Below are 25,738 nucleotides of genomic sequence, written 5' to 3'. Positions count from 1 at the left end.
TATTAGTAAAAAAATACAGAGAGCTAATTCAAAGATATTACTCATTTATTATTTATATGCAGAAAGGATGCCTGGCATAAAGTTTAAAGTTTAAAAAGATGAACTGCATGAGCCTCACACAAAGCATTTCAATGTACTTTTCGTCACTGACATACAGTGTGTAGGCTACACTGACAAATAAAACTTAAAACTTTAAGTAATTGTTCTCAGGTTTCAATAATTGATTTCTTGAGCAACAGAAGAAACTGTTGACATCAGTGGTTATATGTACATATAGATTCATTGTTTGTTCGAAATGCTAGGGACAATTCAGTGTTTTCTGGATCAAATCATCGCCTTTGCATCCAATGATCAAACGCTGAGTGCTGCTCCATTTTGCATCTTGTCTAACGTAAACGGTAGGTCAATTTATTATGAAAAATGTAAAAAAAAGATTTACAAACTTGTGAACATCATATTGCCATAGTGTGAATAATATGTAATCATGTAATCCATAAAAAAGTGATTACGAGTATTCAATACTGTAGTTTAATCTAATTACAAGTACTTGATTTTTGGAATCTGATTACGTAATCCAGATTACATGTAATCCGTTACTACCCAGCTGTCAGCCATTTACATGTCGGCATTTACATAGCAGATGTTTTAATCCAAAGCACCTTACAAAAGTGAGTAAAAACAGTAGTTTTTTGATGATAATTTTTCTAGATTTATCTTAATGTCAGGTCATCTAAGTTCATGTCCTGTGTTGTTATTGTCACTAGAAGATGATGGATGCAGATCATGGCCATGTGCTGCTTCTCATCTTAGTCCGTTTTAGCAGATGTCTCTGAATGCACAATGAATGTGGCCAAAGTCAATACTGCACCCGTTTATCATGTGGGCAAAAGCTTGGTGTACTTTAGAGGGAAAAATTGCAAGTTTAAACATAAAGGGATAAATACACCCTCCCTGAAACCAGGGTCATAGGTCAGTGAATGTATTGAATGTGTGTCTTACAGCCTCCACACAAACACACACACGCACGTACACACACGCATACACAGTCATTCAGGCCATGAAAAGAGCAGATGTCTTTAACATATGTCACACAACCTTTAATTAGAGATTCAATCACTCAGGAGTACAATTGCACACTCATTTGTAAAAAATGAGATAGACGTCTCTGGATCCATTTGCATTTTGAGTTACAGTTAACGGGATAGTTCACCCGAAAATAAAAAGGTATATTATTATTTATTCACCCTCATGGTGTTCTAAACCTGTACACTTTCTTTACTCTATTGAAGACAAGAAAAGATATTTAGATAAATTATGGTAAGCACACAGTTGATGGTACACATTAACTTTCATATTAGGAGAAAACTGTGCATTTTGAGGTAAACTATCCCTTAACCCGTTAACTGGCATAGGACCCCTAAGTTTACTTCAATATTTTTCATGTAAATGTTAATCTATGATGACAAACTATATTGTTGGAAAGGTCTAAAAATGTAGTTTTCATATTTCAACATTTTAGCAGTAACAATAATGCAGTAACTGTAATTTTTTCATTTGTGACAAGAGTATGCAGCAAACCAACACAAACCTCAGTTTTTTTTTTATCATTTTATGTATTCAAAATAATAATATATTGCATTTTTATTTATAACAAATAAATGTAAACTGAGTTTTATTTATTGAGAGTTATATTAATTTGAAGGTGTACATCACCTTTTCGCCTCCCCCCCCCACTCAAAAGGGCTGCACCAGTTAAATTGTTAAATATGCAAGGTGTTCATTTAATCAGTTTGTGTGTTTCCTAGATATCGAATCCATGACTTTATCATTAGTAGTGTAATACTTTTAAATTTGATTGTTTTAAGCAAACATTTTGCTACTACTTCCTTACGCTATAACATAAAAAAAACATTGTTTCGTAACATTTTGAGTGCTTTTTATTTTAAGTTATTATGACTGTACTATCAGATCTCAGTTTTGTGAATCATCCATCGCCAGTTTTCCTTCACGAAACCCCCTCAGGGTGGCATCATTATCATGAAAATAGCTCATGTGATTCTCCCACAAAGCACAATTTCATAAGTGTGTCATGCCTCCATCTGAGCGAATGGGTTTGGCCCTGTCATTGGCTGCTGTTCTTCCTTACCTACTTTACATGACCTCATGCCTTAGGCAGAGTAGTGACTACTACTGATTTACATAGTAAACAATACATGAGCGCCCCCTATTGGTGTACAGTTAGAACAATATGTGTCAAATTAGATGTCTGGGTTGTTTTGCAAAAATTAAGACTAGTACATGTATTATTAATTGGTGAATTGTTCCAATTTGACCTGCATGTTAATGTCAATTTAATGTCTGACTAGAATCGACAGCTTCTCAGAGACCAGTTTATGGTGGAGTTAGTGGAAGGGTCCAGAAAACTTCGGCATGTCTTCCTGTTTACAGACCTGCTGCTTTGCGCCAAATTGAAGAAGCAAACCGGAGGGAAGTTAGTCGCTTTAAATGTTGTAGTGCAAAGAAAGCACTGCAAACTTAAATTATTTGCATTCTGAGCTTTGATTGGTTTCCATCACTTTCTATGCTTAGGAAAGGACAGCAGTATGACTGTAAGTGGTATATTCCACTAGCTGACCTGACTTTCCAGGCCATTGATGAATCAGAGTCCTCACCAATCCCACAGATAGCAGAGGAAGAGATAGACGCTCTGAAGGTGAAGATTTCCCAGATGAAAAATGAGATACAGAGAGAAAAGGTAGATACGATAAACAACACTGTGATAAAACCTACATTGTCAAACACATAATATCCTCTTGTTTCTCAAATGGGACTACTTTATATTGAAAATCTGTATTAAAGGATTAGTCAATTTTCTTAAAAGAAAAATCCTCACTATATAGAGAATAATTTACTCACCACCATGCCATCCAAAATGTTGATGTCTTTCTTTGTTCAGTCGAGAAGAAATTATGTTTTTTTAAGGAAAACATTGCAGGATTTTTCTAATTTTAATGGACTTTAATAGAGCCCAACATTTAATACTTAACTCAACACTTAACAGTTTTTTTCAACGGAGTTTCAAAGGACTATAAACAATCCCAAACGAGGCATAAGGGTCTTATCTAGGAAAACGATTGTCATTTTTGACAATAAAAATAACACTTTTACACTATATATACACTTTTAAAGCACAACTTCTCGTCATGTAGATCCGGTCGTGATGCGCCAGCTGACCCCACGCAATACCTCATGACGTCAAGAGGTCACAGAGGACGAATGCGAAACTCCGCCCCAATGTTTACAAGTGTGGTGAAAGAGGACCGTTCTGACGTTGTTGTATGTGGAATGATACTAATTAATGTCTTTGTGTCAGTTTATTGTTTACAATGGTCCGCAAATGTGCGTTTTAAATATGTAACACGTGACCTCCCTACATCACTACGCATTTACATTAGGTCGCGCTGAATCGGATCTAGACGAGAAGTTGTGCTTTAAAAGTGCATATTTGTTATTTTTCTTGTCAAAAATGACAATCGTTTCGCTTGATAAGACCCTTATGCCTTGTTTGGGATTGTTTATAGTCCTTTGAAACTCCGTTGAAGTGTTGAGTTATGTATTAAATGTTGGGCTCTATTAAAGTCCATTAAAATGAGAAAAATCCTGCAATGTTTTTCTCAAAAAACATAATTTCTTCTCGACTGAACAAAGAAAGACATCAACATTTTGGATGACATGGTGGTGAGTAAATTATCTGGATTTTTCTTTTAAGAAAATGGAATATTCCCTTAAGTATGTTGATTTTATCTTTTATCTCTGTTTTTAGAGAGTGTGTAAAGGTGGTAAAGTCCTTGATCGTCTAAGGAAGAAACTGTGTGAACAAGAATCTCTTCTACTGCTCATGTCTCCAAGCATGGCTTTCAGAGTCAACAACAGGAATGGCAAGGAGAAACAGTACTACACGAATCTCCTAAAAACCTGCATGTTTACTGACAATGTTGGCCGGTGACTTCTTTTTTCAAGGGCGCTCAATGCGAAGTTTGTCACAAAATGTATGTAGCCCGTCATGTGTGTGGTTCCTTTTTTCAAAATATGTGTTCAGCGCGTTGAGAGATCCTATGTGTATCACGTGTCTTGTCAAAATAAGTGCCTGCTGCAGATGCGTCAAAACCGTTTTTGATAAAAGAGACGATTGCGTTTGCCAGATCCTCGAATAATCTTATGCGTAATCAGAGTTTACTATTTAGGGAGTGTCTTGCGTGTATTTTGTGAACGTGAGTGTCTCTTTTGTCATAAACGGGTTTGACGCGTGTGCAGCAAGCACTTATTTTGACAAAACACGTGATGCACATCAACAAACACATTTTTTGAAAACGTAAGCAACACGCATGACACTCCGAACACTTATTTTGAATTGGCGCCCCTCGGAAGTGCAGTCATGAGCTGGCCCTGTTTACAGAGCCCTGGATAAAAAATGATGGTGCCTTTTTGACATCTTTCGTGTGTAAAAAGTTTTTATTTATTTTGTTTTGCAGGGTTATACATTTCTAATCTCATCTGATTATGAACGGGAGGAATGGAGAGAGATTATTCGAGAACAGCAGAAAAAATGTAAGCAAGTTACTGTATTTTTCATAGAAATCTTTTTCTTACTTAGCTAAATGCAAACATTTCTATCTCTCCGTTTATTTGAGATAGATAATATTCATGATACTCTGTTTATGGAAATCCTCTCCTAGGTTTCAAGAGTTTCTCTTTGACTTCATTGGAGTTGCAAATGCTCACCAACTCTTGCGTGAAGCTCCAGACTGTTCACAGTGTTCCACTGACCATCAATAAAGAAGATGAGTGCACATTTAATACTGTGTGACTAATTAATTTAAATATAATTTGTCATTGTTAAATCAAGAAAACTGTCTTTTTTGCATTTTGTCTGTCTACAGGCACTTTATATATTGTGTTTTTCTTTACAGATGATGAATCCACAGGGCTTTATGGCTTTCTGAATGTGATTGTTCATTCTGCATCTGGTCTAAAACAGAGTTTGAGTAAGTAATCTGGCATAGGACATCTTAGTGGGACAGCACAGTAGCAGGGTTTTGCCCCCGTTGCAATTAGATGAAATTAAATCTGTCTCTCAGTAATCAATGTATTAATGAATACCTCTCTAATATGTGCGCACGTGCATAACAACACCTGACTGGCTGTCGGATGTTGTTAGGCAGACAGTAGGATGGACTGGGATTAACTGGGAACACAGCGTTCCTTCTTGGATTTAATTTTGCATCACTGATTTACAGTATCTCTCTTTTTGACAGTAATTACACCTGCTGTTAAAGGTGCACTCAGGGATTTTTTTTGTTAAAGGACAAGTTTGGTATTTTACACTTAAAGCCTTGTTTTTAGATTGTTTATGATGAAGTAGAACGGTTTTGACTGTAATTTGGACATATGATGCTGGCCCGAGAATTTTCGGGTGTTTATTGTATCACCTCCCACCTCTATAATGGCTATATAGGCGCACAGGAACAATTCTTCCTAAAATGCATTAAACTTTCATTTACAAAGACGTGAAACTCACCGAGTGGTCAGGGGTGTTCACTGATATGCTCACACAAAAATCGTTGCAAAAGACGCATTCCAACAGGTTTTATCATAGTTTTTGTCCAACTCCATTGACTTGTATTAGATGTGCTGGGAGGTACGGTATTACTCCGCGCCGTGAACGTTGTTTATATTCTTGCAATTGGCAAAGGCGGCCAACTGGGATGGAGAGTCTATTATTCAAGCTCTCAGCGGAAGAATATACGGGTGTGAGGCGTTTGGAAAAATAGGTCCACAAGTTTACAACGAATGCTAAAAACCTTTTGGAAAGCATCTTTTGCAGCCATTTTTGTGTGAGCATATCAGTGAACACCCCTTTCAGTCAAAACCGTTCTATTTCATCATAAACAATCTGAAAACAGGGCTTCAAGTGTAAAATACCGAACTTTTCCTTTAATTAAAAACATTTTAAACAAAATTGAAAAGAATAGCACTTATTTTATTGAGAAATGTCAGCAGCTGGGACAAAGACGAACATGCAATAGGTACCATGGCATGCACCTTTAACGTGTATCTTATGTGATGCACATCACAGGTCAGATGTAGTAAGAGATGTATGCGATCACCAATTCATAACTCTTCACACTAAATCTAATCACAGTTGGTCACAGATGATACTGTTGGGGTGCATGTTACTTCCAACATGGACCACTTGTGATAAGTCAGCCAAGACTGGATACCAGTTGGACTGTAAATCTAGCTCCTCACTGTTTCTTCCACACTCTCTGTCCCCAAAAAAGCTTTCTTGCAGTTAAATTATTATTGTTAATTGTTATTTAAAAAGGAAAGTGTGTTGATTTTTTTGTTTTGTACGGTTTTAATTAACAATGTGCTTTTCTGTCATCAGATCTGTACTGTACGTTAGAGGTGGACTCTTTTGGCTACTTTGTAAATAAAGCCAAGACTCGTGTGTACAGAGACACCACAGAGCCAAACTGGAATGAGGTCAGAATTACAGTTAATCCTTATCACATAGTTCTTATTATCTCTCGAAATATCTTTAAACATAATCAATTTGAACATTTGCGCTATGGTTGTATTTATTTATTTATTACAGTTTTTACATTTCTGTTGGTGCCACTAAGAATGTTAAACTTACACTCTGTGCCTTTGAGAGATTATAATACCGGTGTGGATGGTGTTAATAAAGTTTGGACTTTATTTTCACAGGAGTTTGAGATCGAGCTGGAGGGCTCTCAGACCCTAAGGCTCCTGTGCTACAGTAAGGTCAAACAGACCAGAGATGATGGGGAGAATACGGATCGGATCATGGCCAAGGGACAGATCCAGGTACAACATATCATCTTTAGAAACATGTCAGGTGTCCTGTCATGTCCATTTCTCACCACAGTAATGTTTTACTACAGTGATTGTGATTTTACCAGGCAGGATCTGTTTCTGGCAACAACAAAAAAAGGTTTTACTTGGCAATTGTAAAGGTTTGAAATTGTCACACAGCTCTGAGATGGTTAACAAGGTCCACTGATCCTCACTGTTATATGTGACCCTGGACCACAAAATGAGTCATTTTTTGAAATTGAGAAATAACTACAGGGCTCCAGACTAACTTTTTTCACTAGGAGCATAGTGGCCCCCAACTGAAAATTGTAGGGGCGCAACCAGAAAATTTAGGGGCACATACCGTAAATCAACATGCTAACCAAATATTCACATTTCTACTAAGTAATACACTATATTACTAATAAATACTTTGATGATAGATGCAGAAAGTACAATGTGCTGTTTTAAAGTCAGTGTCACATCACAAAAAAAGGTCAAATTTGCTGGTCGCACATGTGCGACTGGATGTAAAATTCAGTGGCACACTCTCAAATTTTGGTGGCAAAATGCTACCATTTGGTGGCAGTCTGGAGCCCTGAACTATTTGAAAATCTAAGATTGCAAAAAATCAAAATATTGAGAATATCACCTTAAAGTAGTCCTTTAAAGTCATTAACAACACATATTACTAATGATAAATAAATTTTTTATATTTTTACAGTAGAAAATTTACGAAATATCTTCATGGAACATGATCTTTACTTAAAGGGGATATTTTACAGGACTTTTTAAGATGTCAAATAAATCTTTGGTGTCCCCAGTGTGTGTATGTGAAGTTTTAGCTCAATATACCATATAGATAATATATTATAACATGTTAACTCTTTCAGTCGGGAATACCGCTAAGTATCCCTTAGGACAGTAAGAACTTTGAGTATTTTTTGATCGTTACTCTGAATCTGATCTCTATCAATAGTCCTTCACAAAAAACGCAATTATCTCAGTTTTTGCTTAAAATTTTGTATTTTTGAAGAAACCTACCCATTTTTGAGAGGTGATAAAATGAGAACAAATAAAGGTAGGATGAAACTTTAATTTTTTTAAAAAAGCAGAGGGTCTGTTCTTCATTTGATTTATTGTATGTTTATATATTTAAAGAGCAACATTTTCTGGTAGGCATTAAACTTCTGTGAAAATCATAAAAAAAGGCTGGCACTGACTGGCAACTTTTTTTTAAACGCTGGCGGGGAGTTAAAAGAGTTAAAATTGCCACTTTGTAGGTGTGAGCAAAAATGTGCTGTTTTGGGATGTCCTTTTAAATGCAAATGAGCTGATCTCCGCACTAAATGGCTTTTTGCCGTGGTTGAATAGTGTAGATTAAGGGCGCACTCACATTATCCAAACCAAACCAAACCATGCCCCAGCGCGATTGTCAACCCTCCCTACTCCCCCAGGTGCACGCACTCACACTGTACTTTTTATCGATCCGAGTCCGGGGGCACTTTCGTCAGTAAGATGCGATTTTTAAAAAAAAAGCAGGAAGTAAAGCTCTCTCTTAACACTGGAACCCACCGTAATGATAAGTCTGTGTTTTTTATTCGGAGTCGGTTGGTGCACGATTACAGACAGCCCTCTCACATGTCATCATATTGCTTAGTTGATTTGTCACGTGTGCAGCTCGGACATTCACGTAACCCCGCTGCTCGCATCGAAAGGTTTTTACAGAGGCAGATAAAGGTGAGTGGTCGCGCAACTGTGCGATTGCGCTCACACTACAGCCTTCCGCGCCTGAGCCCAAGTGAACCGTGCTCCGGCCCACCTCTGCAACCCGGCCGTGGCGCGATTAACCAATCTGCGCCTGGGCGCGGAACAGAGCGATCACACTAGTCAAACAAACCAGGCTTCGGGGGTCAAATGCGCCCGAGCGCGGTTTGGTTTGGATAGTGTGAGTGCGCCCTAAGGGGCGGTATTATCCCCTTCTAACACCACAAGGGGAGCCAAATTTCAATCACCTATTTTTTCACATTCTTGCAGAGAATGGTTTACCTAAACTAAGTTACTGGGTTGATCTTTATCACATTGTCTAGGTTGATAAAAGCATGGGGACCCAATTATAGCACTTAAACATGGAAAAAGTCAGATTTTCATGATTATGTCCCCTTTAAAATCCTAATAATTTTTGGAATTAAAAAATAAAAACGTTTACCCATGCAATGTATTTTTGGATATTGTTACAAATTTACCAACTTATAAATACTTATTGTTTTGTGGTCCACGGTCACATATTTTAGAGATGTGATATTATTTGCTATATACACCCTTAATTTAAGTTAGCCAAAGCCATATAGAACTAGTAGTGAATTTAAGGTATCATTTCTTTCAGTTTGTGTGTTTCTTGAGATTTTAAATTAAACCCATGACCATATTGTTCCTTGAGTTCAATGTTCTACCATTTGATAAGACTATAAGAACATAGTTGTAGTAGCAATAATAGTAGTACTAGTAATAATTACTATAAAATAGGATAAAATGACGCAGTAGGGTCACCTGACTAATCAAGTGTAGTGAGTAAGCATTTAAACTCTTTAGTGCCTAATGCAATGAACAGGATAAAGCTGGTAAATTGTCCAGGTAGTTAATCCCACCATATGCGGGTGTGCATTGATATCACCAAAGTAGTGGCTGTAGTGAAATACTCGGGTGTTGTGTTGGAGAAGATTAAAGGAACTGTGCTAAGGATTGTCTTGTGTTGTGGATAGCCTGGATGCACTCCAAATGAGGCAGAGTAAGTGGGACGTGACATGCTGACAGAGTCCTAAAGAGGCAGGTGGGAGTGGGGAGGAGTCAACGTCTGGGCAAATGAAAACTCCTCTCTGAATTATATCAGCCTTAGTTGCCTTGGTAATTATTCTTTAGCAACAAGTTGCATAGAGGGAAAACTTCAGTTTATAAGTAAAAGTCTGTTTTGAAGAATAAAAAGATTCAAATTTTACATTTTTAATCACTGCCATTCTTAAATGATAATTATTAGAATACGCCATTGTCCTAAACTTTTGAAGTAGCACCACCACCTTTGCACTTCATTGATGTCAACCAAGACTTACAATATAATATAATATAAGACAAGCACCTCCAACGTGTAAGCTTCCACTGCGTTATATCAGGGTGGGTGGAGATTCTCCCGAGTTAATCCCAGTGCATCATCTGTGGAAAAACCCTGCCGTTGAATCTGTGTTTGTGTGCTCAAGAAAAGATCAGAGAAGGTGATAGACATTTTTAACAACAGACAGTTTGAGCCAGAGATGATATGAGACTGACATGAGAACAAATATACCAGCATCTTCCGACCACTGGACATGAAGATCAGACTTTGACTGTGCTTCTGTGACGAGAGAAAGGGATTACCGTACATGTATCTTACCACTCAACTCCTGGAGGAGTTTGAATTAAGCTACATTTTGTTCAATAGTTGTGAGAGTAGCAGTCCACCAGCCTCTTTGAGAACATGACAGAGATGGGCAATAAGGACCAGATCCAAGATCAGAATTGTGATCGGCATTATAGTACAGTGAATAAGGTTTCGAACAGTAAACTGGTAAATGAAGAGTTTTTTAGCAACTGTACCTCAGAAGAAGAGGAGAAAAGGGAGGAATGTGAGGAGGAGGTAGACATTGGCACAAGGAGGCATCCCAGCAGTGGCTCTCGACTCTGGGGTAGAGTACGCAATACTTTGCTCAGACAAAAGGTAATGCTAACAATACTGTACCTCACATCCTCCAATGGAATGGATGGTGACAACAATTGTTTTGTTACCTTTCTTTGCAATAGTATTATTAGGCGAGTGATTAGAAATTGACATGTTGAAGTATTTGATATAAATTTTCCATCAATGGCAAAAAAATGGACCTGTGGTGTTCTGTGGTGTCATTCACATACAGAATACAGTAATTGCTATTTGCAGTGTGATTGGTCATTTGTTGTGTCTGTATGTTATACCTTGGTGCATATATCATCTTTGACAAAAATAGTACAATCATAGTAACTAAATGTGTAATGTCTAAATCTGAAATAAATGATCCAGTAAATGATCTATTGCACCTATTGCTAATTTTTATTATAATTAGGTTTCCATGAAATGCACATCTAAAAAGAAGTGATATCTATTACTTCTGTAGATAAGGACATTCATTGAACTGTTGTTTTTAAGCAGGTGACTGTGTGTATGTACTGTAGGTCACGGTCAGATAAGGATTATCCCCTTGATTGACATTTTGTCTCTGTTTTCACAGCTGGATCCTCAAGCGCTGCAGGGTAAAGACTGGCAAAGGACAGTGATCAGCATCAATGGGGTCAGTGTGGTTCATCCTATAGTTATAAATACTGTTAAATATATAAATATGTTTGTATATGAAAAAGGGATTATCACTAGTAATAGTAAAAATATCTTTATTATATGGTCAGGAAATGATTTATGTTTAGGCCATCAGTGTACTACATTATCTATATTTTCTGCACTATTATTGTACTGTATATAATCTTGACAGTGAAATGCAACACACAAGTTATAAGACTGATAAATAAAATTCACTAAAATGTAGCATTCACCAATCAATATTTATGATAGCAATCATTTGTCTACCAGCATGTGAAACAGTGATGGATTATCACCGACATGTTGATATTAAGCTGATGGCCACAGCTTACAGTGATTTCAGATTTGATTATTGAGATTGAGCACAGAGCTGTTTTGTTCTCATCAGTGAGATGTTTTTGTAATAAAGTTCATCACTTTGTGCAGATTGAGGTCAAGCTGTCTATGCGCTTCAGCAGCAGAGAGTTCAGTCTCAAGAGAATGCCCTCCAGAAAACAGTCCGGAGTGTTTGGGGTCAAAATTGGGGCTGTCACTAAGTGAGTAAAAATACACCAATTAATTTATTCCTATACAGTAATAGTTACGTAAAGAAGATAGTTCACCCAAAAATGTAGGTTCTTTCATTGTTTATTTAACCTCATGTTGTTCTAAACCTGTAAACCTACATTTCGTTGTTCTGCTGAATACAAGGAAAGATATTTGAAGTCAAGCACGAAGGAGGAGCACCATTGACTTTGATAGTAGAAAAACAAAATACTATGCAAGTCAATGGTGTTTGGTTAGAAAAACATTAACCAAAATATCTCCATTTGTGTTCAACAGAAGAAAGAAATGTATACGGGTTTGTAACAATCTGAGAGTAAGTAAATAATGACAGATTTTTCATTTTTTTATGAACTATCCCATTAAAAGTTAAATCTGGGAGGGGGGATATCTGCAGTATCTGGGATTGTGCAGTATCTCCGTTAAGGCACCCTCAGGTTAGATGAAGCCATCAAAATAAGAGGTATATGGTACGAAATGGACAAAACACTAAACTTTTAAAGGGGATATATCATGAAAATCTGACTTTTCCATGTTTAAGTGCTATAATTGGGTCCCCGGTGCTTCTATCAACCTAAAATGTGAAATAGAACAACCCAGTAACAAACCATTCTCTGCACGCATGTGAAAAAATAGGTCATTTAAATTTGGCTCCCCTTGTGATGTCAGAAGGGTATAGTACCGCCCCTAATCTGCACTATCCAACCACAGCACTGCCATTTAGTGCAGAGATCAACTCATGTGCATTTTAAAGGACACACCCAAAAACGGCACATTTGTGCTCACACCTACAAAGTGGCAATTTTAACATGCTGTATTAAATGATCTATATGGTATTTTCAGCTAAAACTTCACATACGTACTCTGCGGACACCGAAGATTTATTTGACATCTTAAAAAAGTCTTGTGAATTGTTCCCTTTAAGGTATTGGGCAAAATTATTTGCGAAAAAGGCAGACCACAGCATATTAGAGAATCTGGTTCATTCGAATATACAAAAAAAATGCATAGAAAAACAAAAGCTCACAGGTGATAAAGCCTATGCTTGCTAGAGTTTAGCTTTTAGTAATATTTGTTGACCTTTGCATATGTGTAATTTTTTCTCTCTCAGCTCTTTTCAAAGCTGAGTTTCAGGCACACCAATGCAACATGCATACAAAAAATTTAATGCTTCTTTTATATTTGAATAAAGAGCGAAGATGTAAATTGTTTAAAGTTGAAAATCACCTTTGGCCTCTTCTGTACAGTGCAGACAGTAAAGTCAAATCTAACCAGTCGGCTCAGTAATTTTTCCTTTTGCTGAGTGTCCCTTTAAAGATAAATATGTTTGTATTGTAATGTTTTGTATTATATAGGCAAAACTTGTTGAAATGTTGCCAGGAAATCAAATACTGAACCCTCATGTTGTTGTTTTATGTTATAGAGCATTATGTCATCAACTGCTGTTTCTTTCTCAAGCATGATTCAAATGTACATTTTCTGGAAACCAGTCATATGAGTACCAAAAATAAACTGGAGAGGAACACCAGTCAGCCATATTTCCGAAAACTCAGAAGACATAGAGACCCGTTTTTGATTGTGTTTTCATTGGCACGCATGGTTCCAATAAGGGGTCATAAATGAGGGTTTGGAGGGGACATTTCCTTTCAGTTAAGCTGAGGAAACAGAAAAAAAAGAAAACCGAAAGCAACTCCATTATGCACTTCCTTTGTTACAGGAAGTAAGGATTATTAGGAATGTTTACTAAGGACTTCCCTCGCAGGAGTGCAACCAAAACTGAAGTGTGGATTTAGGAATGAAACTCTATCTATGCATATTTTACTGTAACTGTATGTGGGTGACATATTGGCCTCTAGTAATAAATATTTCATGTTGACAGTTTTAGGAAGGAAGTATGACAAAATGTTTCTTTTCTTTATTGACTTTGTGATATCGGAATGCTGCATCATCAGCATAATGCAGATGTCGGTTTAAATATAGGCTGTGGGAATGTTGATACAATAAAGATATTTTTTTTTCATAGTTTCAGAATATGCTAAATGTGGTTTACTTCCCAGAAGTGTTCCAAGAAATTTCCTAAAATGATAATCATGATGCGAATTGATTTTTTTTCAATGTGCAGTAACAAAGGAATTCCTGTAATGTTATTACAGCTTTAATAGAAAAAAGAAATTATTCAGCAACAACCAAACACTCATTGTCAACTGAATCTTATCTTTGTGTTTGTTATCGTCAGACGTGAACACTCCAAAGTGCCTCTCATTGTGAGACAATGTGTGGAGGAGATTGAGCGCAGAGGGATGGAGGAAGTGGGAATCTATCGCGTCTCCGGGGTGGCCACAGACATCCAGGCCCTGAAAGCCGCCTTTGATGCTAGTAAGTACCGAGTTCTTCACAGGACCAGCCCTGCTACTGATGTCTGGTATGGTATGGTTTAAAATGACTACTCTGTTTGTGCTCCACAGACAATAAAGACGTTTCGGTTATGATGAGCGAGATGGACGTGAACGCCATCGCTGGCACACTGAAGCTTTACTTTAGAGAGCTTCCCGAGCCGCTCTTCACTGATGAACTCCACTCAAACTTCACTGAAGGCATCGGTCTGTTGTTCTTGTGATGTTCTTGCACAAGTTTATGAGTATATAAACGGTTTTCACTTATTGGTTCTTGTTTCTCAGCTTTGTCTGACAGTGTGGCAAAGGAAAGCTGTATGCTCAACTTGCTTCTCTCGCTACCTGAACCCAACCTGATGACCTTCCTGTTTCTGCTGGATCATTTGAAGAGGTGCTGTCTCATTTTCATATCGCTCTAGTGACAACGCTGCATGTTTGCTGAAGTGTTCTTGCTTGTTCCGACAGGGTGGCGGAGAATGAGATCACCAACAAGATGTCCTTTCATAATCTCGCCACTGTGTTTGGTCCCACCCTCCTCCGCCCATCTGAGAAGGACAGCAAAATTCCAGCCAATCCCACGCAGCCTATTTCTATGAGTGACAGCTGGTCACTTGAGGTTATGTCTCAGGTATTACACTAAACTGCTTTATAGTACACTAGTTAGTTTTTACTGAAAAGTTAAATACAAATAATAGGGTTCTTTTGATGTATATGCCAATATTTTTTTGTCTTTCCATTTTTATAGGTCCAAGTATTACTGTATTTCCTACAACTGGAAACGATTCCTACTCCAGACAGTAAACGTCAGAGTATGCTCTTCTCTACAGAGGTGTAGGGAGGACAAATCTCTGTTTGTGAATGGTTTGCTCAGGTACATTGATTCGTAACGCTCTGTGACAGAAATGATTCAACCTTGTGACCAATAGAGGGCGCCAACAACCTACTGGAATCTTTGAAGCGAACCATTTGGATGCCAAAACAGTGCCAGTGGCGTTATGTTTTGTTTTGATGACCAAATCGTCCCATGGACTGTTACAAACACTTACGTGGTATTATTTCAGTAAAGTTTCAATTTCATTCATTGTAACTTTTCATTAAATAGTAGCTCACGATTTGAGTGCCAAGATGTTTGGATAGTGAATGTTAGCCTTGCATTTTAATGTCTTGTTCCCTTTCTGCACTGTGGGTTTATGAAGTATTGCACATTCCAGTTTTACATGACCGTTTTATTTGATCTGACATTTTGCTCACCTAAGATTTATGTCCCGCTGTGGTGAGGGCTACGGAACATCTGACACTCGCGAATCACGAGGACGACCGAATTTATAGCCCTACTCTGATGGATAAAACACATGCAGGGAATCAAATTGTTTGTGCCTATGTTTGACAGCAGTCATTTGTGAGGGAGACCCACACATATAGCTAGCTTAACCGTCTTAAGTTCATTGGTGAAAAGAAACCATATACAGTATAATTATAGTTCTTAGCCTTTTCAAAATATATTTTGTCTTATGGAAAATCATCTCTTTGTTTTGTTACATAAATCCACTCAATATTAGATCTCTGAGCCTATAATATATACAAAATATATACAGTACACATGTGGATCAGGATCACATAATATTATAAGACTATATAACACATTATTTTTAGTGCAAATTAGATATCTTGTTAAAAAAAGGCATAACAGTTTATTCATACAAGGTTAACTATGACTGATAGACTCAATATTTTAAAATGCATATACTGCTACTACACTGTGTACTGTGCAAGCAAAAACCTACATAGTTTTTTTTTAAGATGCACATTCTGTATATGCAGGTGCTCCATTTGCTCAACACAAGTTCAGTGAGCACAAACTAACTTAATAATTCAAACACTGTACATTTTTCCTGTCTCTTAAATGCAATATATTTTCATTAGATTTCATTTTTGTTAATCACTATATTTGAGAGCACTTTGTGACACATAACAGTGCCAATACCTTGCCCTGTTAAGTCTAAACTGTATGTAAATTAGTTATATGTAAGATAGTTAATATACAGCTGCTGATTTGTTATGTGTTATGTAGAGCAGATGCAACTGTGTATTATTAGTGTAACATGCAGGCATGTTGATGTGTATATGACTTCTTAACTTTCTTTTAGATTCCTCTGCTTTTTGTTGTTTAGTTGTGTATTTTCTTTCCTGTCTTTCAACTAATTGTAAAGATTGTTGCTTTTAAATTTATCCTTAAATGTACATGTCTTATTTTAATGTATATATTCTTTATCTTTTTTTAGAGGAATTATACCTATAACCATATTTCTTGTTTTTCCTTGATTTTGGTCTGCTGTACGCATGGCTGACATTTTTTAAATCAGCCTCCATGAGAAGATAAAATGTTGCACAGTGGGTTAAGGAGATAGATCAATCACAAACTCCTTCATCCTCATGTTTCCACAGAACCAGACTGTTCTGTCTGTTTATCTGACCCATAGCAAAGTACATAAACTTTCCTCAAAGAGATAACATTACTCCCCAGAACATATTAGAACACAATCTGTTCATTTTGTCTTCTGTTTTACCCTCAATGAGCGCTAATGCTGAAACAATAGTCTTTAATATTTTTACTGGGAAATGTTGAAACATCAGAATGCTTGTGTAGCGGACATGCTTAATCAAGATGACAATAATACTGTATGTTTCTGTACAAAGTAGAATGATAATAAAGTTGAAATTCACTTGAATTGGGGGTCAAGATTTTACTGTGGTTTTATCTCATTCTATAGTTTGATATTTGATATCATATTGTACTTGCAGCTTCATTATAATATTATTAATACCACAAGTCCTTGGTAAAATAAGTAAAATAACCGATCATTATCATTGGCAAAGAAATAAAAACTGATTTATGTCTTTGGACAGGAAATTAGCAAGTGTCAGCAAAACACTGGAACCATAAATTAAATGTGTACTGGTGCAATATACCCTATGTATATTTAATGCTGTCACATGCATTATTCTCAGTGCTGCTGTTCAAACATAGCTTTTATAACCAGAATGACACAGCAATTGCATTTATGGGTAAATGAAGGGATTTTTGGAGGAGAAAAAACAGGTCAGGTTAAAGATAAAAGGGGTTTAGAATAGCAGATGTTTTGTCCTTGTTTTAAAAACATTGTAAGACCCTTTAGCAGCTCTCACTGTTGATACACTATATAGCCTATTTCTCATGCTGGATGTGTATGTTTTAATGTTTGAAATAAATTTTGTAGACAAATTGTCCCAGCTTATTCATTTTTTTTTCTTTAAAAGTAAATTTTATTTATATAGAAATATTTGTTAAATGGATGGCTTGGACAAAATAATTATTTTTTTGCAGAATCCATGAAGAGTCTAATAATAAAAAAAAAATGCAAATTTACAAGAACACGTCAGACACCGAGGGTTTTGCATCTCTGAGCTCTTTTATATATTTATTAATATTATAAGCTTTTTATCAGAATTGAATTTTGTTATAACAATTTAAATGATCTTTCTCTGAAATTGTCTCAACCCTGCTAAAATTAAACAAATAGTCTATATGCAAAAAATGCAATCAATTGTACGTTCTTATAAAATGTCTAATGATTGTCAGCTTTGTGTTTATATTTTTTTATGTTGCACAGATTATTACTATTAAATAAACACAATGGACACATAGTGATAGGTGGGAGCAAAGTGCGCGTGTAGTGTGTGCGCGCGTCTGTCTGTCAGTCGCGCTGCTGCGCTCGTAGTGTTCAGCCGTCAGTGTAGCATGAAACGGCTATTTGCCCGTTAGAAACGATGCAACAGACGACTAAAACACGGAATACCTGCTGTTGTTTTCGCTTGAACGTTACAAAGGAGACCGTCTACCCCGACAAGCGCTTATACAGACCGAAAGGAGGGAGTCGAGGTAAAAAATGAGACATTTCTTTCGTCTTGCGTCCCCCTCAACTAGCACATCCTGTTAGCATTAGCGGCTAGCCTGTAAACTTACACCCGTGCTGTGACAAAGAAGAGACTACAATGTTGAATCTAGATGCCACAAAACTGTCTTGTTTTCGTTCGTTTGCCTAGATATGAAGTTGCTGTGGCGCGAAATCTGTAACGTTTGTTGTAATGTAATGTAGCGAGCAGAGTCTTGACTGTCTTGTCTTGTCAACACCCTAATAATCGATCAATCAAGAGTAAGGGGGAATTCGGGTAAAGTGGGACATTTTTCTTAATGTCAAAAGTGTCATAGTTTACACTACTATTTGTTATTTCCTAAGAAAACAACGTTGCTGATTGTGGAGAAAAGTGTGGACACATTTTAATTTAGATTTGAAGCAGTGGCATTATTCATTCATTCATTCATTGTATTCAAACCTAGTGAACTGCATACTGACAGCATTTCTGCTTTTATTTCTAATGTTCAAATGCGCAATAAAGCGCCAAAATGCTATCTAGTAGGTAGGTAAACTTACTTTTGTTAGAGAGACAGCCTCTGTGTCAGTTTGAGAAAAGTAGGATAATGTTATTTGTATTGGTGAAGTTGGACGTCGGTAAATAATGATTTTTAAAGTGCCATTTGAAATAGAAGTGTAAGAGTTATTTACATTTTACTGGCATATATTGATTTTTTTCCATGGCAAACAAGACTACTAAAAGCTTATAGATGTTAGGTATTAAAGCATTTGATCCGGTGCAATGATTTTCTTAAAGCACAAGCCATTTTTCTTCACTCTTTCCTTTCCCTTCATGGAAAATGTCTTTCCCTGAAGCTATTCATCATAACAGCAGTGTTGTGTCCAGGGAATGAGAGACTTATGCAATAAGACTTACAGCCTGTTTGGACTGATCTCATTCAGACTTCGGCAGGACCATCATCCCAAGTGAACAAGCGGAGTACTTGGAGGCCAGCCTCTTAAGATCTGATACTGTAGAGCTGACACAGTTATGTTACATGTGTGGATTTGCATTTGCATGTAGAAGAAATGATGCCCCATCAATGTTGACATGAGCTCCTATCGAGCTACAAGTTTAATCTCTCTGTCCAAGTATGCATGACACAGCCAAAATTGAATATTTGGATGATTCTCACGAAAACTTGGTTTTAAAAATGTCAAGCATGAAAATGTAAAAATTGCTTAAATTTACTTTTTTTCCCCACCAGACATTGAAAAACAAAGTCTGGAGTAAATGGGAACATTAATTTAAAAACTTTTACTTATCATTTAACACTTTTTGTAAAAATCCCATTACCGCAACAGTCAGAAAACATCAACACTGACATATTTTCAAAATGACATGACAAACCTGAAAGAACATAATTTGGAGATTCTGCACATGCATTTAAAATCAAAGTATTATGGTTCTATTAATTAAATTAACATTTAATAAGCATCTGTTGCGGTAATGATAATCAAAATGTCGTGTAAGCATTCTGACAAGACAATATTTCAAATTAACTGTAAAAAAATGATCTTACCTGGTAGCCATCTTGAAGTAACTGGTCCATGTGCTTGGTCACTCAAAATCAAACTTTATTAAAATTCTGTATGTGTGCTTAAACTGTTCTCAAAAAGTGTTGCGGAGGATGAGAACATCAGGCATGGACACATCATTTTCCTAATTTTTCTTCATTATTATTATACATGAATATTTAGTAAATATTTTTTTCTGTCATCGTAAGTAGTCTAGCAAAACAGCCATTTATTTTTTTTCTTAATATTTTTGTGTTAATTTGATTAAATTACAACATAACGCATGTTCAAACACAGCCGGACACATTGCGGTAATGAGAATTTCAGCAGAAATTGAGATAAAATTTACAATTATAAATTCTTATGTTGAAATCACACATTGTGCAAGGTAGAACACAGTATTGTGTTAATTCTGATGCTTTTTAATGTTACTATATTACACATTTTAAAGCTAAAATCATTAGTGCCATGGTGTTTCAATGGTTTTGTGAGAATCACCCATTTACACTTCTCACCCCACCCATGTTTCATGTTGCAGGTGTGTCTGGCAACAAAAGTATATGTATCCACATATTATTTGACCTATTATTGGGTGTCATAATCTGTATGTCGTTCAAAGCAGAGGGTAAATATTAGGTTTATACATGATACATGATGATGAATACATGATTATCAGTCATATCATATGTCATCCACTCTTTTTCCAGTTGACTGCCGCCATCTTGAGTACTACCAAGTACTGTCTATAACTAGCTTCCTATGATTTACAGCATATTTTCCCACATATCTTATTTTTTTTTTGTTTTTAGTTTGTATATTCTATGCATTAGATTAATATAGCCATAAATATGATGCATTTACATATCATGTCATAGAAAAATGAGCCCATGTGTCTCGTGTCTTAGTCATGTCCTCTGTTATTTTTACAATCGAGAATCGAATACAGCTATAATGAAACAAAAACTGTAAATATATAATGAACATAACAATACTAACTTACTTTATCCGAGCGCAGCTCCACAGTCCGGTGCAACTTTTCTGATTTCATTTTTATACAGTCTGGTATTTTTGCACCTTGATCGTGCTCCTTATCACCTTTTCCAAAACACTCTTAACACAAAAAAGTCACCTGCAGTCGACAATCTACAATGGAGATGTTTATATCTAACCTAGTCTGGAGAGGTTTCTCAGTGGCTCTGTGAGAGCCTAGCTGGTCCACTAAAACTATGCTACCAAAACAAAACATTCGGGTGCGCACGCATGTATCTCCATGTGTAAGCGCAGATTTGTGCAGAAGTACATTTTACTGACCTATGTTGAGTCCTTGTAATCATTTCATGATTGGTTACTACCCCATGAATCAAAACTTTGCTGGTTAGGCAATGGCTGGCTTCATTTTGGCTTCATCTAGTCAAAAGTGAAGGTGCGCAAAATAAAAACTTACTTACCCAGTGTGAGCTTCCAGGACATTTAAAATTCTCAAACCTTATCTGACTGGACAAAACAGGAAAATAAGGCTGAATATTCCTCGCTAACGAAGCAGGAATAGATGCATTTTCAGTGCATGTGAAACATGGTCGTAAGCGCGCATGTAAACAAATTTGTCAGAAATGATCGGAACCATATGGCAAGATAAGAGAGTACCGAGATTCATATTAAAGGCACTCTATGCATTTTCGGCATTTTTGTCAAACAGCGACCCCTAGAGTCGCTGGAGAATACTTGCAACTGTCGTAATTTCCCACTCTAGTACACCTCTGAAGATAATGACCAGGTAATGTTTCACATAGTGTTGGGCGATATGCCCCATTTTGAGATCGTCCTATCGTCAGCCTGTGAGATCGGCAATATATGATAGTATCGGGGGGCGGGGCAGTAGTTTTTTATTTGTAAATTTTTTACTCATTATAACAAGTCACTTGATTGGTGGACAAAAAAGGACAGGAGCAACACCGTCATGACCGCAACCTTTTTAAAACTGATGCCATTAATGCGAGCGCGTCATTAAAACCCTAATCATGATTACTTAATAACTGTAAAAACATGCATCTGCGCGCGCGCACACACACACACACACACGTGCACGCACATACAAACAATTCAATGCATTTGTTAGGTGCTGTTGCAGAAGACAACACGTGTCAAGCAGTGGTGCTCTCAGAGGTGCCTTTTTAAACACCTTGGTCCAGCGGAACGCGATCATATTTTAAACACAATCATATTTTAAACACGAGGGACGTGTTGCTACAACTCATTATAATGCATATCATAAATAGGATTAGTGATCTGACTTCGGACAGAGCGCAGCTCTCTGCACGTACGCGAGAGTGAGAGAGGCGCCAGTATGCAGCGGGTCATATTTTAAACAAAAAGTAAAGTTTGCCTCAGCTCGCATGAAACGCATTAAATGGAACAAAGACATAGAGGCTGTTTACACTTGGCATTAACATGTGTTTTCGTCGATCGGATCACAAGTGGACGACGTTAATGCCAGGTGTAAACGGTGTTCAAAACGTTTTGAGCTCGTCCACTTTCGACCACTTTCAACCACATCCAGAGGTGGTCGAAACCACTTTCGATCGGATCGCTTTGGAGTTGCGGAACGCACATGTGGTTGAATGCGTTCGAACAGCCACACGCGACCGCCTTCTCTCCGCCCATTTATCTAATCTGAGGTATTAAACACAAGTTTTACGTCTTTTTTTACTTCTGGCGTGAACGTTCGGTGAACAGCGCTTTTTTTAGCCTTTCATTGATAAAACTAAGCGGCTGAACTCCGTAGTTTTGTTTTGAAAGCGTGTGAAAGTTGCGCGATCCTATTTCATCAATTGCGCTGAAAATTCAAAGAAAGCTCTTATATACTCATGTACAAAACACTGTGCAGCATGTTTACTTGCTAAACAAGCAGTGCACTCCGACATAATATTAGTTTGCGTCCATATAAACTCATAATTACTCCCGCTCGGGTTTGAATGACAGCAGAGAGACTCGCCCACCGTCTCAGACCACCCCCTCATAGTATTCAGCACAGAAGCGGTCGAAAGTGGACAAAAGAGACGGATTTAAGTACCAGGTGTAAACGTAATATGTCTCTCTCGTCCACTTGTGATCCGATCGATGAAAACACATCTTAATACCAAGTGTAAACAGCCCCATAAAGATTACTACTTCAGTTTATGTTTAGACTTCGGACAGATGCGAGAGCGTGTGCACGTGAGACAGAGAGAAGCGCAGCTGTTCATGACACGATGGATTTGCTAGAAGGAGTCCAAGACGCGCGCATTAAGTGCAGGTACGTGCAAGAAGGAATTCTCTCTTTACAAGCTCTCCGCGTAAAGCGAAGCCCACAAACCCTCATTAATGTAAAACTATGATGATAATAATAACCATTCGCCAACTATAGTCATGACTATCGCCATGAAAGCCCGACATTGGCGATATGTCTGAAGATCGTCGATACACGATACTATCGTCTATCGGCACAACCCTAGTTCCACAATTTCATACAAATATTAGGCTACTGCATTGTCTACTAAACTACAGATGATGTTAATAGGATAATAAGAAGTTTATTCCAAGTATAGAGTGCATATAATAATAAAGTAGCCTACCGCGTTTGCTGGCTTATAACGTTTTTACATGATTGCAGCTAAATCACAAATAAACAGTCTATAGTCTATGTCTACTGTATCATTTCATTTGTGTTCTTTTATTGTAATGTAAACATTACAAAATGCCATGACAAAGTTAATTGTGTACGTTGCATTATTTCATAACATTGGTCATTATAATGTCACTATACATGATTATTGCTATTTATCATAATAGTTTGCAAATTGTGCATGTTTACACTATTTACAATCAGGCTTATTTATGTCCTGATAATTATGTGAGATATTGACAACTGTTGTCATGATAATCGCATGACATACTACAAGCAAGCGCAACAACATACAACATAGACCTCAAACAAGTTTACAAATAAGAGATTTACTGACTAGTCCATCAACAAGATTGCCAGATCAGCATCCCTCCAGTGCTGTCTTTTAGCTCACGCCAACGAGTAAAAACCTGACCGAGTGGGACTCTTGTCCGGTTCCTAACGCGGTCAGATTCTCTTTTCCTTTTCCTACTCTCTTCCGAATGTGCTTTCTTAACTTTTAAATCGTTTAGCATCACTTCTCAAATTCGCGCGTGTAGTTGTTGTTATAGGCTTGATCGACTTCATGCGGCGCTGCAAGAACCGACAGCCAGATGACGTCAAAGTGCCATCTCGGATTATTCTCGTGGTACTTTGACGTCATCCGGCGGTCGGTTCTTGCAGCACCGCACGAAGTCGAACAAGCCTAACGTGTGTGACGTTGTTGCCGTAAAGCAAGTCGTGATTCTCGCGAGATTTGTCAGGGGCGGTTCTCTCAAGCTTGCATTGCTGGTTTTGCTAGCGGCGTCCTCCACGAGCTTCAACAGGAGGATGATTTGCCCTACTATGACTTTGTTAACCACCAGAATAACTTTGAAGCTGTTATATTAAGGTAAAATAACTGCATAGTGTGTCTTTAATATGCGGTCCGTCTGCATTTCATTTAATCCTTTTCACTCCAGAGTATTGATGGCAAAAACAAGCCTGGAACATGAATCTTGAGTGTTTTAGCTTTCAAATAATGCAATGTTTTTTTAGGGAGGCACGATATATCGGCCGACATATCGTTATCGACCGATAACTGCTTATTGTTAATATTATCTGTTATCGGTCTGATAGCAAAATTAGGCCGATAAATAAAAGCGGATAAATTATGGATTATTTTGGTTTGTTGAACCACTTCACTTGCTCATTGCTGGCCATGTGAAGTTTTGATTGGTGCTTTCTGTGACATAGCACGAAGATGACACGTGTTGAAGGCTTAAGAAGAGTATGCTAGTCTAGCGCAAAGACAAGATGTCCGCAGTCTGCGAGTTTTTCATTGTGAAAATAATATGAATATTTATCGGCCTATAGATATCGGTTATCGGCCCCCAAATTTAAAGAGTTATCGGTATCGGCCAAAATTTCCATATCAGTGCATCCCTAATGTTTTTGATTATTGATTGAATATTTGATGTAAAACAAAGTACAGAAACAAATTGATTGACGTATCGACCTTGTCAAATCAGGTACTCAAGATGGCGGCAGTCGAGTTTGAGAAGTGCTGTTGACGTCATCTAATATTCATGTATATGGGAGATCCAGCTGTACCGCTTCATTCTGAAAGCAGATGAGTTCCTGAATGCGTACCGTGGGTGGAGCAAGTCACGAGCATGCAACACGCAATACATCATTGCATTATCCCTAGATAACTTTTGATGAACTCTACTTATTTGTTGTTTGCATTATATGCTCTTACGTGCTGATTGCCAACAAAACACACACACTTGAAGTTGTTTTGCTTTCTGCCTGCGTTCCAAAATCATGACTGGGATCTTTTATCACTGGGGTTGCTCCATTATTCAGGTTTAAACGATCAGCAAATCCAGAGTCGAACCTGGCCTTGTTTATGAAATGTTCGTCACCAAAATGCCGGGAACAAACAAACATGCTTTCAACCCAGAAAAACAAATTGCATTAACTGTTCCCTTCATGCTAAGTTGTATGGGAAGCTGAACAAGCTTAAATTCCCCTCAAAAGCAAACTTCTTTGGTGACGTTAATTTCATGATCTAAAAACAAAACAACACATCTGTCTCGACTAAGTCTTCTTTAATCCATCTCTTATTACACACGTCTACTCAAACACAAATGGTGTAACCAAGCACACTGGGCACAACTCCAAAATCCTCTTTACACTTTGATAAAGTGCACTAAACAAATAGTGCCGTCTCTGTGCTCTAGTCTTTAACACACATTTGCAAACAGAAAGTTCATACAATGATAGAAACCAGTCAGTTCTCAGTGCAGTGAGGTATTTTACTGGTCATTGTTTCAAAGATTCCCATTTAATTAATCATTTGGAAGTGAGAGACTGAACGTTTTAAATGTAGCCTATATATTTGCTAAACATGAGTAAAAAAGTATATGGTTTCAGAGCTAATACATAGTGGGAT

General features: G+C 37.3%; 2 protein-coding genes across 3 annotated transcripts in view; both read left to right on the top strand.

Moving 5' to 3' along the window:
- Nucleotides 1-16,919, top strand: part of LOC129414104 (breakpoint cluster region protein) — a 48,272-nt gene extending 31,353 nt beyond the window's left edge. Inside the window, exons 9-23 of the mRNA XM_073867752.1 lie at nt 2,367-2,491; nt 2,593-2,755; nt 3,824-3,944; nt 4,534-4,608; nt 4,737-4,845; nt 4,975-5,045; nt 6,449-6,546; nt 6,772-6,891; nt 11,172-11,231; nt 11,681-11,790; nt 14,034-14,173; nt 14,263-14,397; nt 14,476-14,581; nt 14,656-14,818; nt 14,936-16,919. Of these exons, the coding sequence (XP_073723853.1) occupies nt 2,367-2,491; nt 2,593-2,755; nt 3,824-3,944; nt 4,534-4,608; nt 4,737-4,845; nt 4,975-5,045; nt 6,449-6,546; nt 6,772-6,891; nt 11,172-11,231; nt 11,681-11,790; nt 14,034-14,173; nt 14,263-14,397; nt 14,476-14,581; nt 14,656-14,818; nt 14,936-15,025 (1,686 nt within the window). The 3' untranslated portion in view covers nt 15,026-16,919. The remainder of the gene's footprint in view (nt 1-2,366; nt 2,492-2,592; nt 2,756-3,823; nt 3,945-4,533; nt 4,609-4,736; nt 4,846-4,974; nt 5,046-6,448; nt 6,547-6,771; nt 6,892-11,171; nt 11,232-11,680; nt 11,791-14,033; nt 14,174-14,262; nt 14,398-14,475; nt 14,582-14,655; nt 14,819-14,935) is intronic.
- Nucleotides 16,920-17,893: 974 nt separating this feature from the next.
- Nucleotides 17,894-25,738, top strand: part of specc1la (sperm antigen with calponin homology and coiled-coil domains 1-like a) — a 33,571-nt gene continuing 25,726 nt past the window's right edge. For both annotated transcript variants that reach the window (XM_055168016.2, XM_055168015.2), the window contains exon 1: nt 17,894-18,109. The gene's annotated coding sequence lies outside the window, so the exon portion shown is untranslated. The remainder of the gene's footprint in view (nt 18,110-25,738) is intronic.

This window comes from Misgurnus anguillicaudatus, chromosome 5, assembly GCF_027580225.2.
Source record: "Misgurnus anguillicaudatus chromosome 5, ASM2758022v2, whole genome shotgun sequence".
Lineage (NCBI taxonomy): Eukaryota > Metazoa > Chordata > Actinopteri > Cypriniformes > Cobitidae > Misgurnus > Misgurnus anguillicaudatus.
This window is presented reverse-complemented; position numbering and strand designations above follow the sequence as displayed.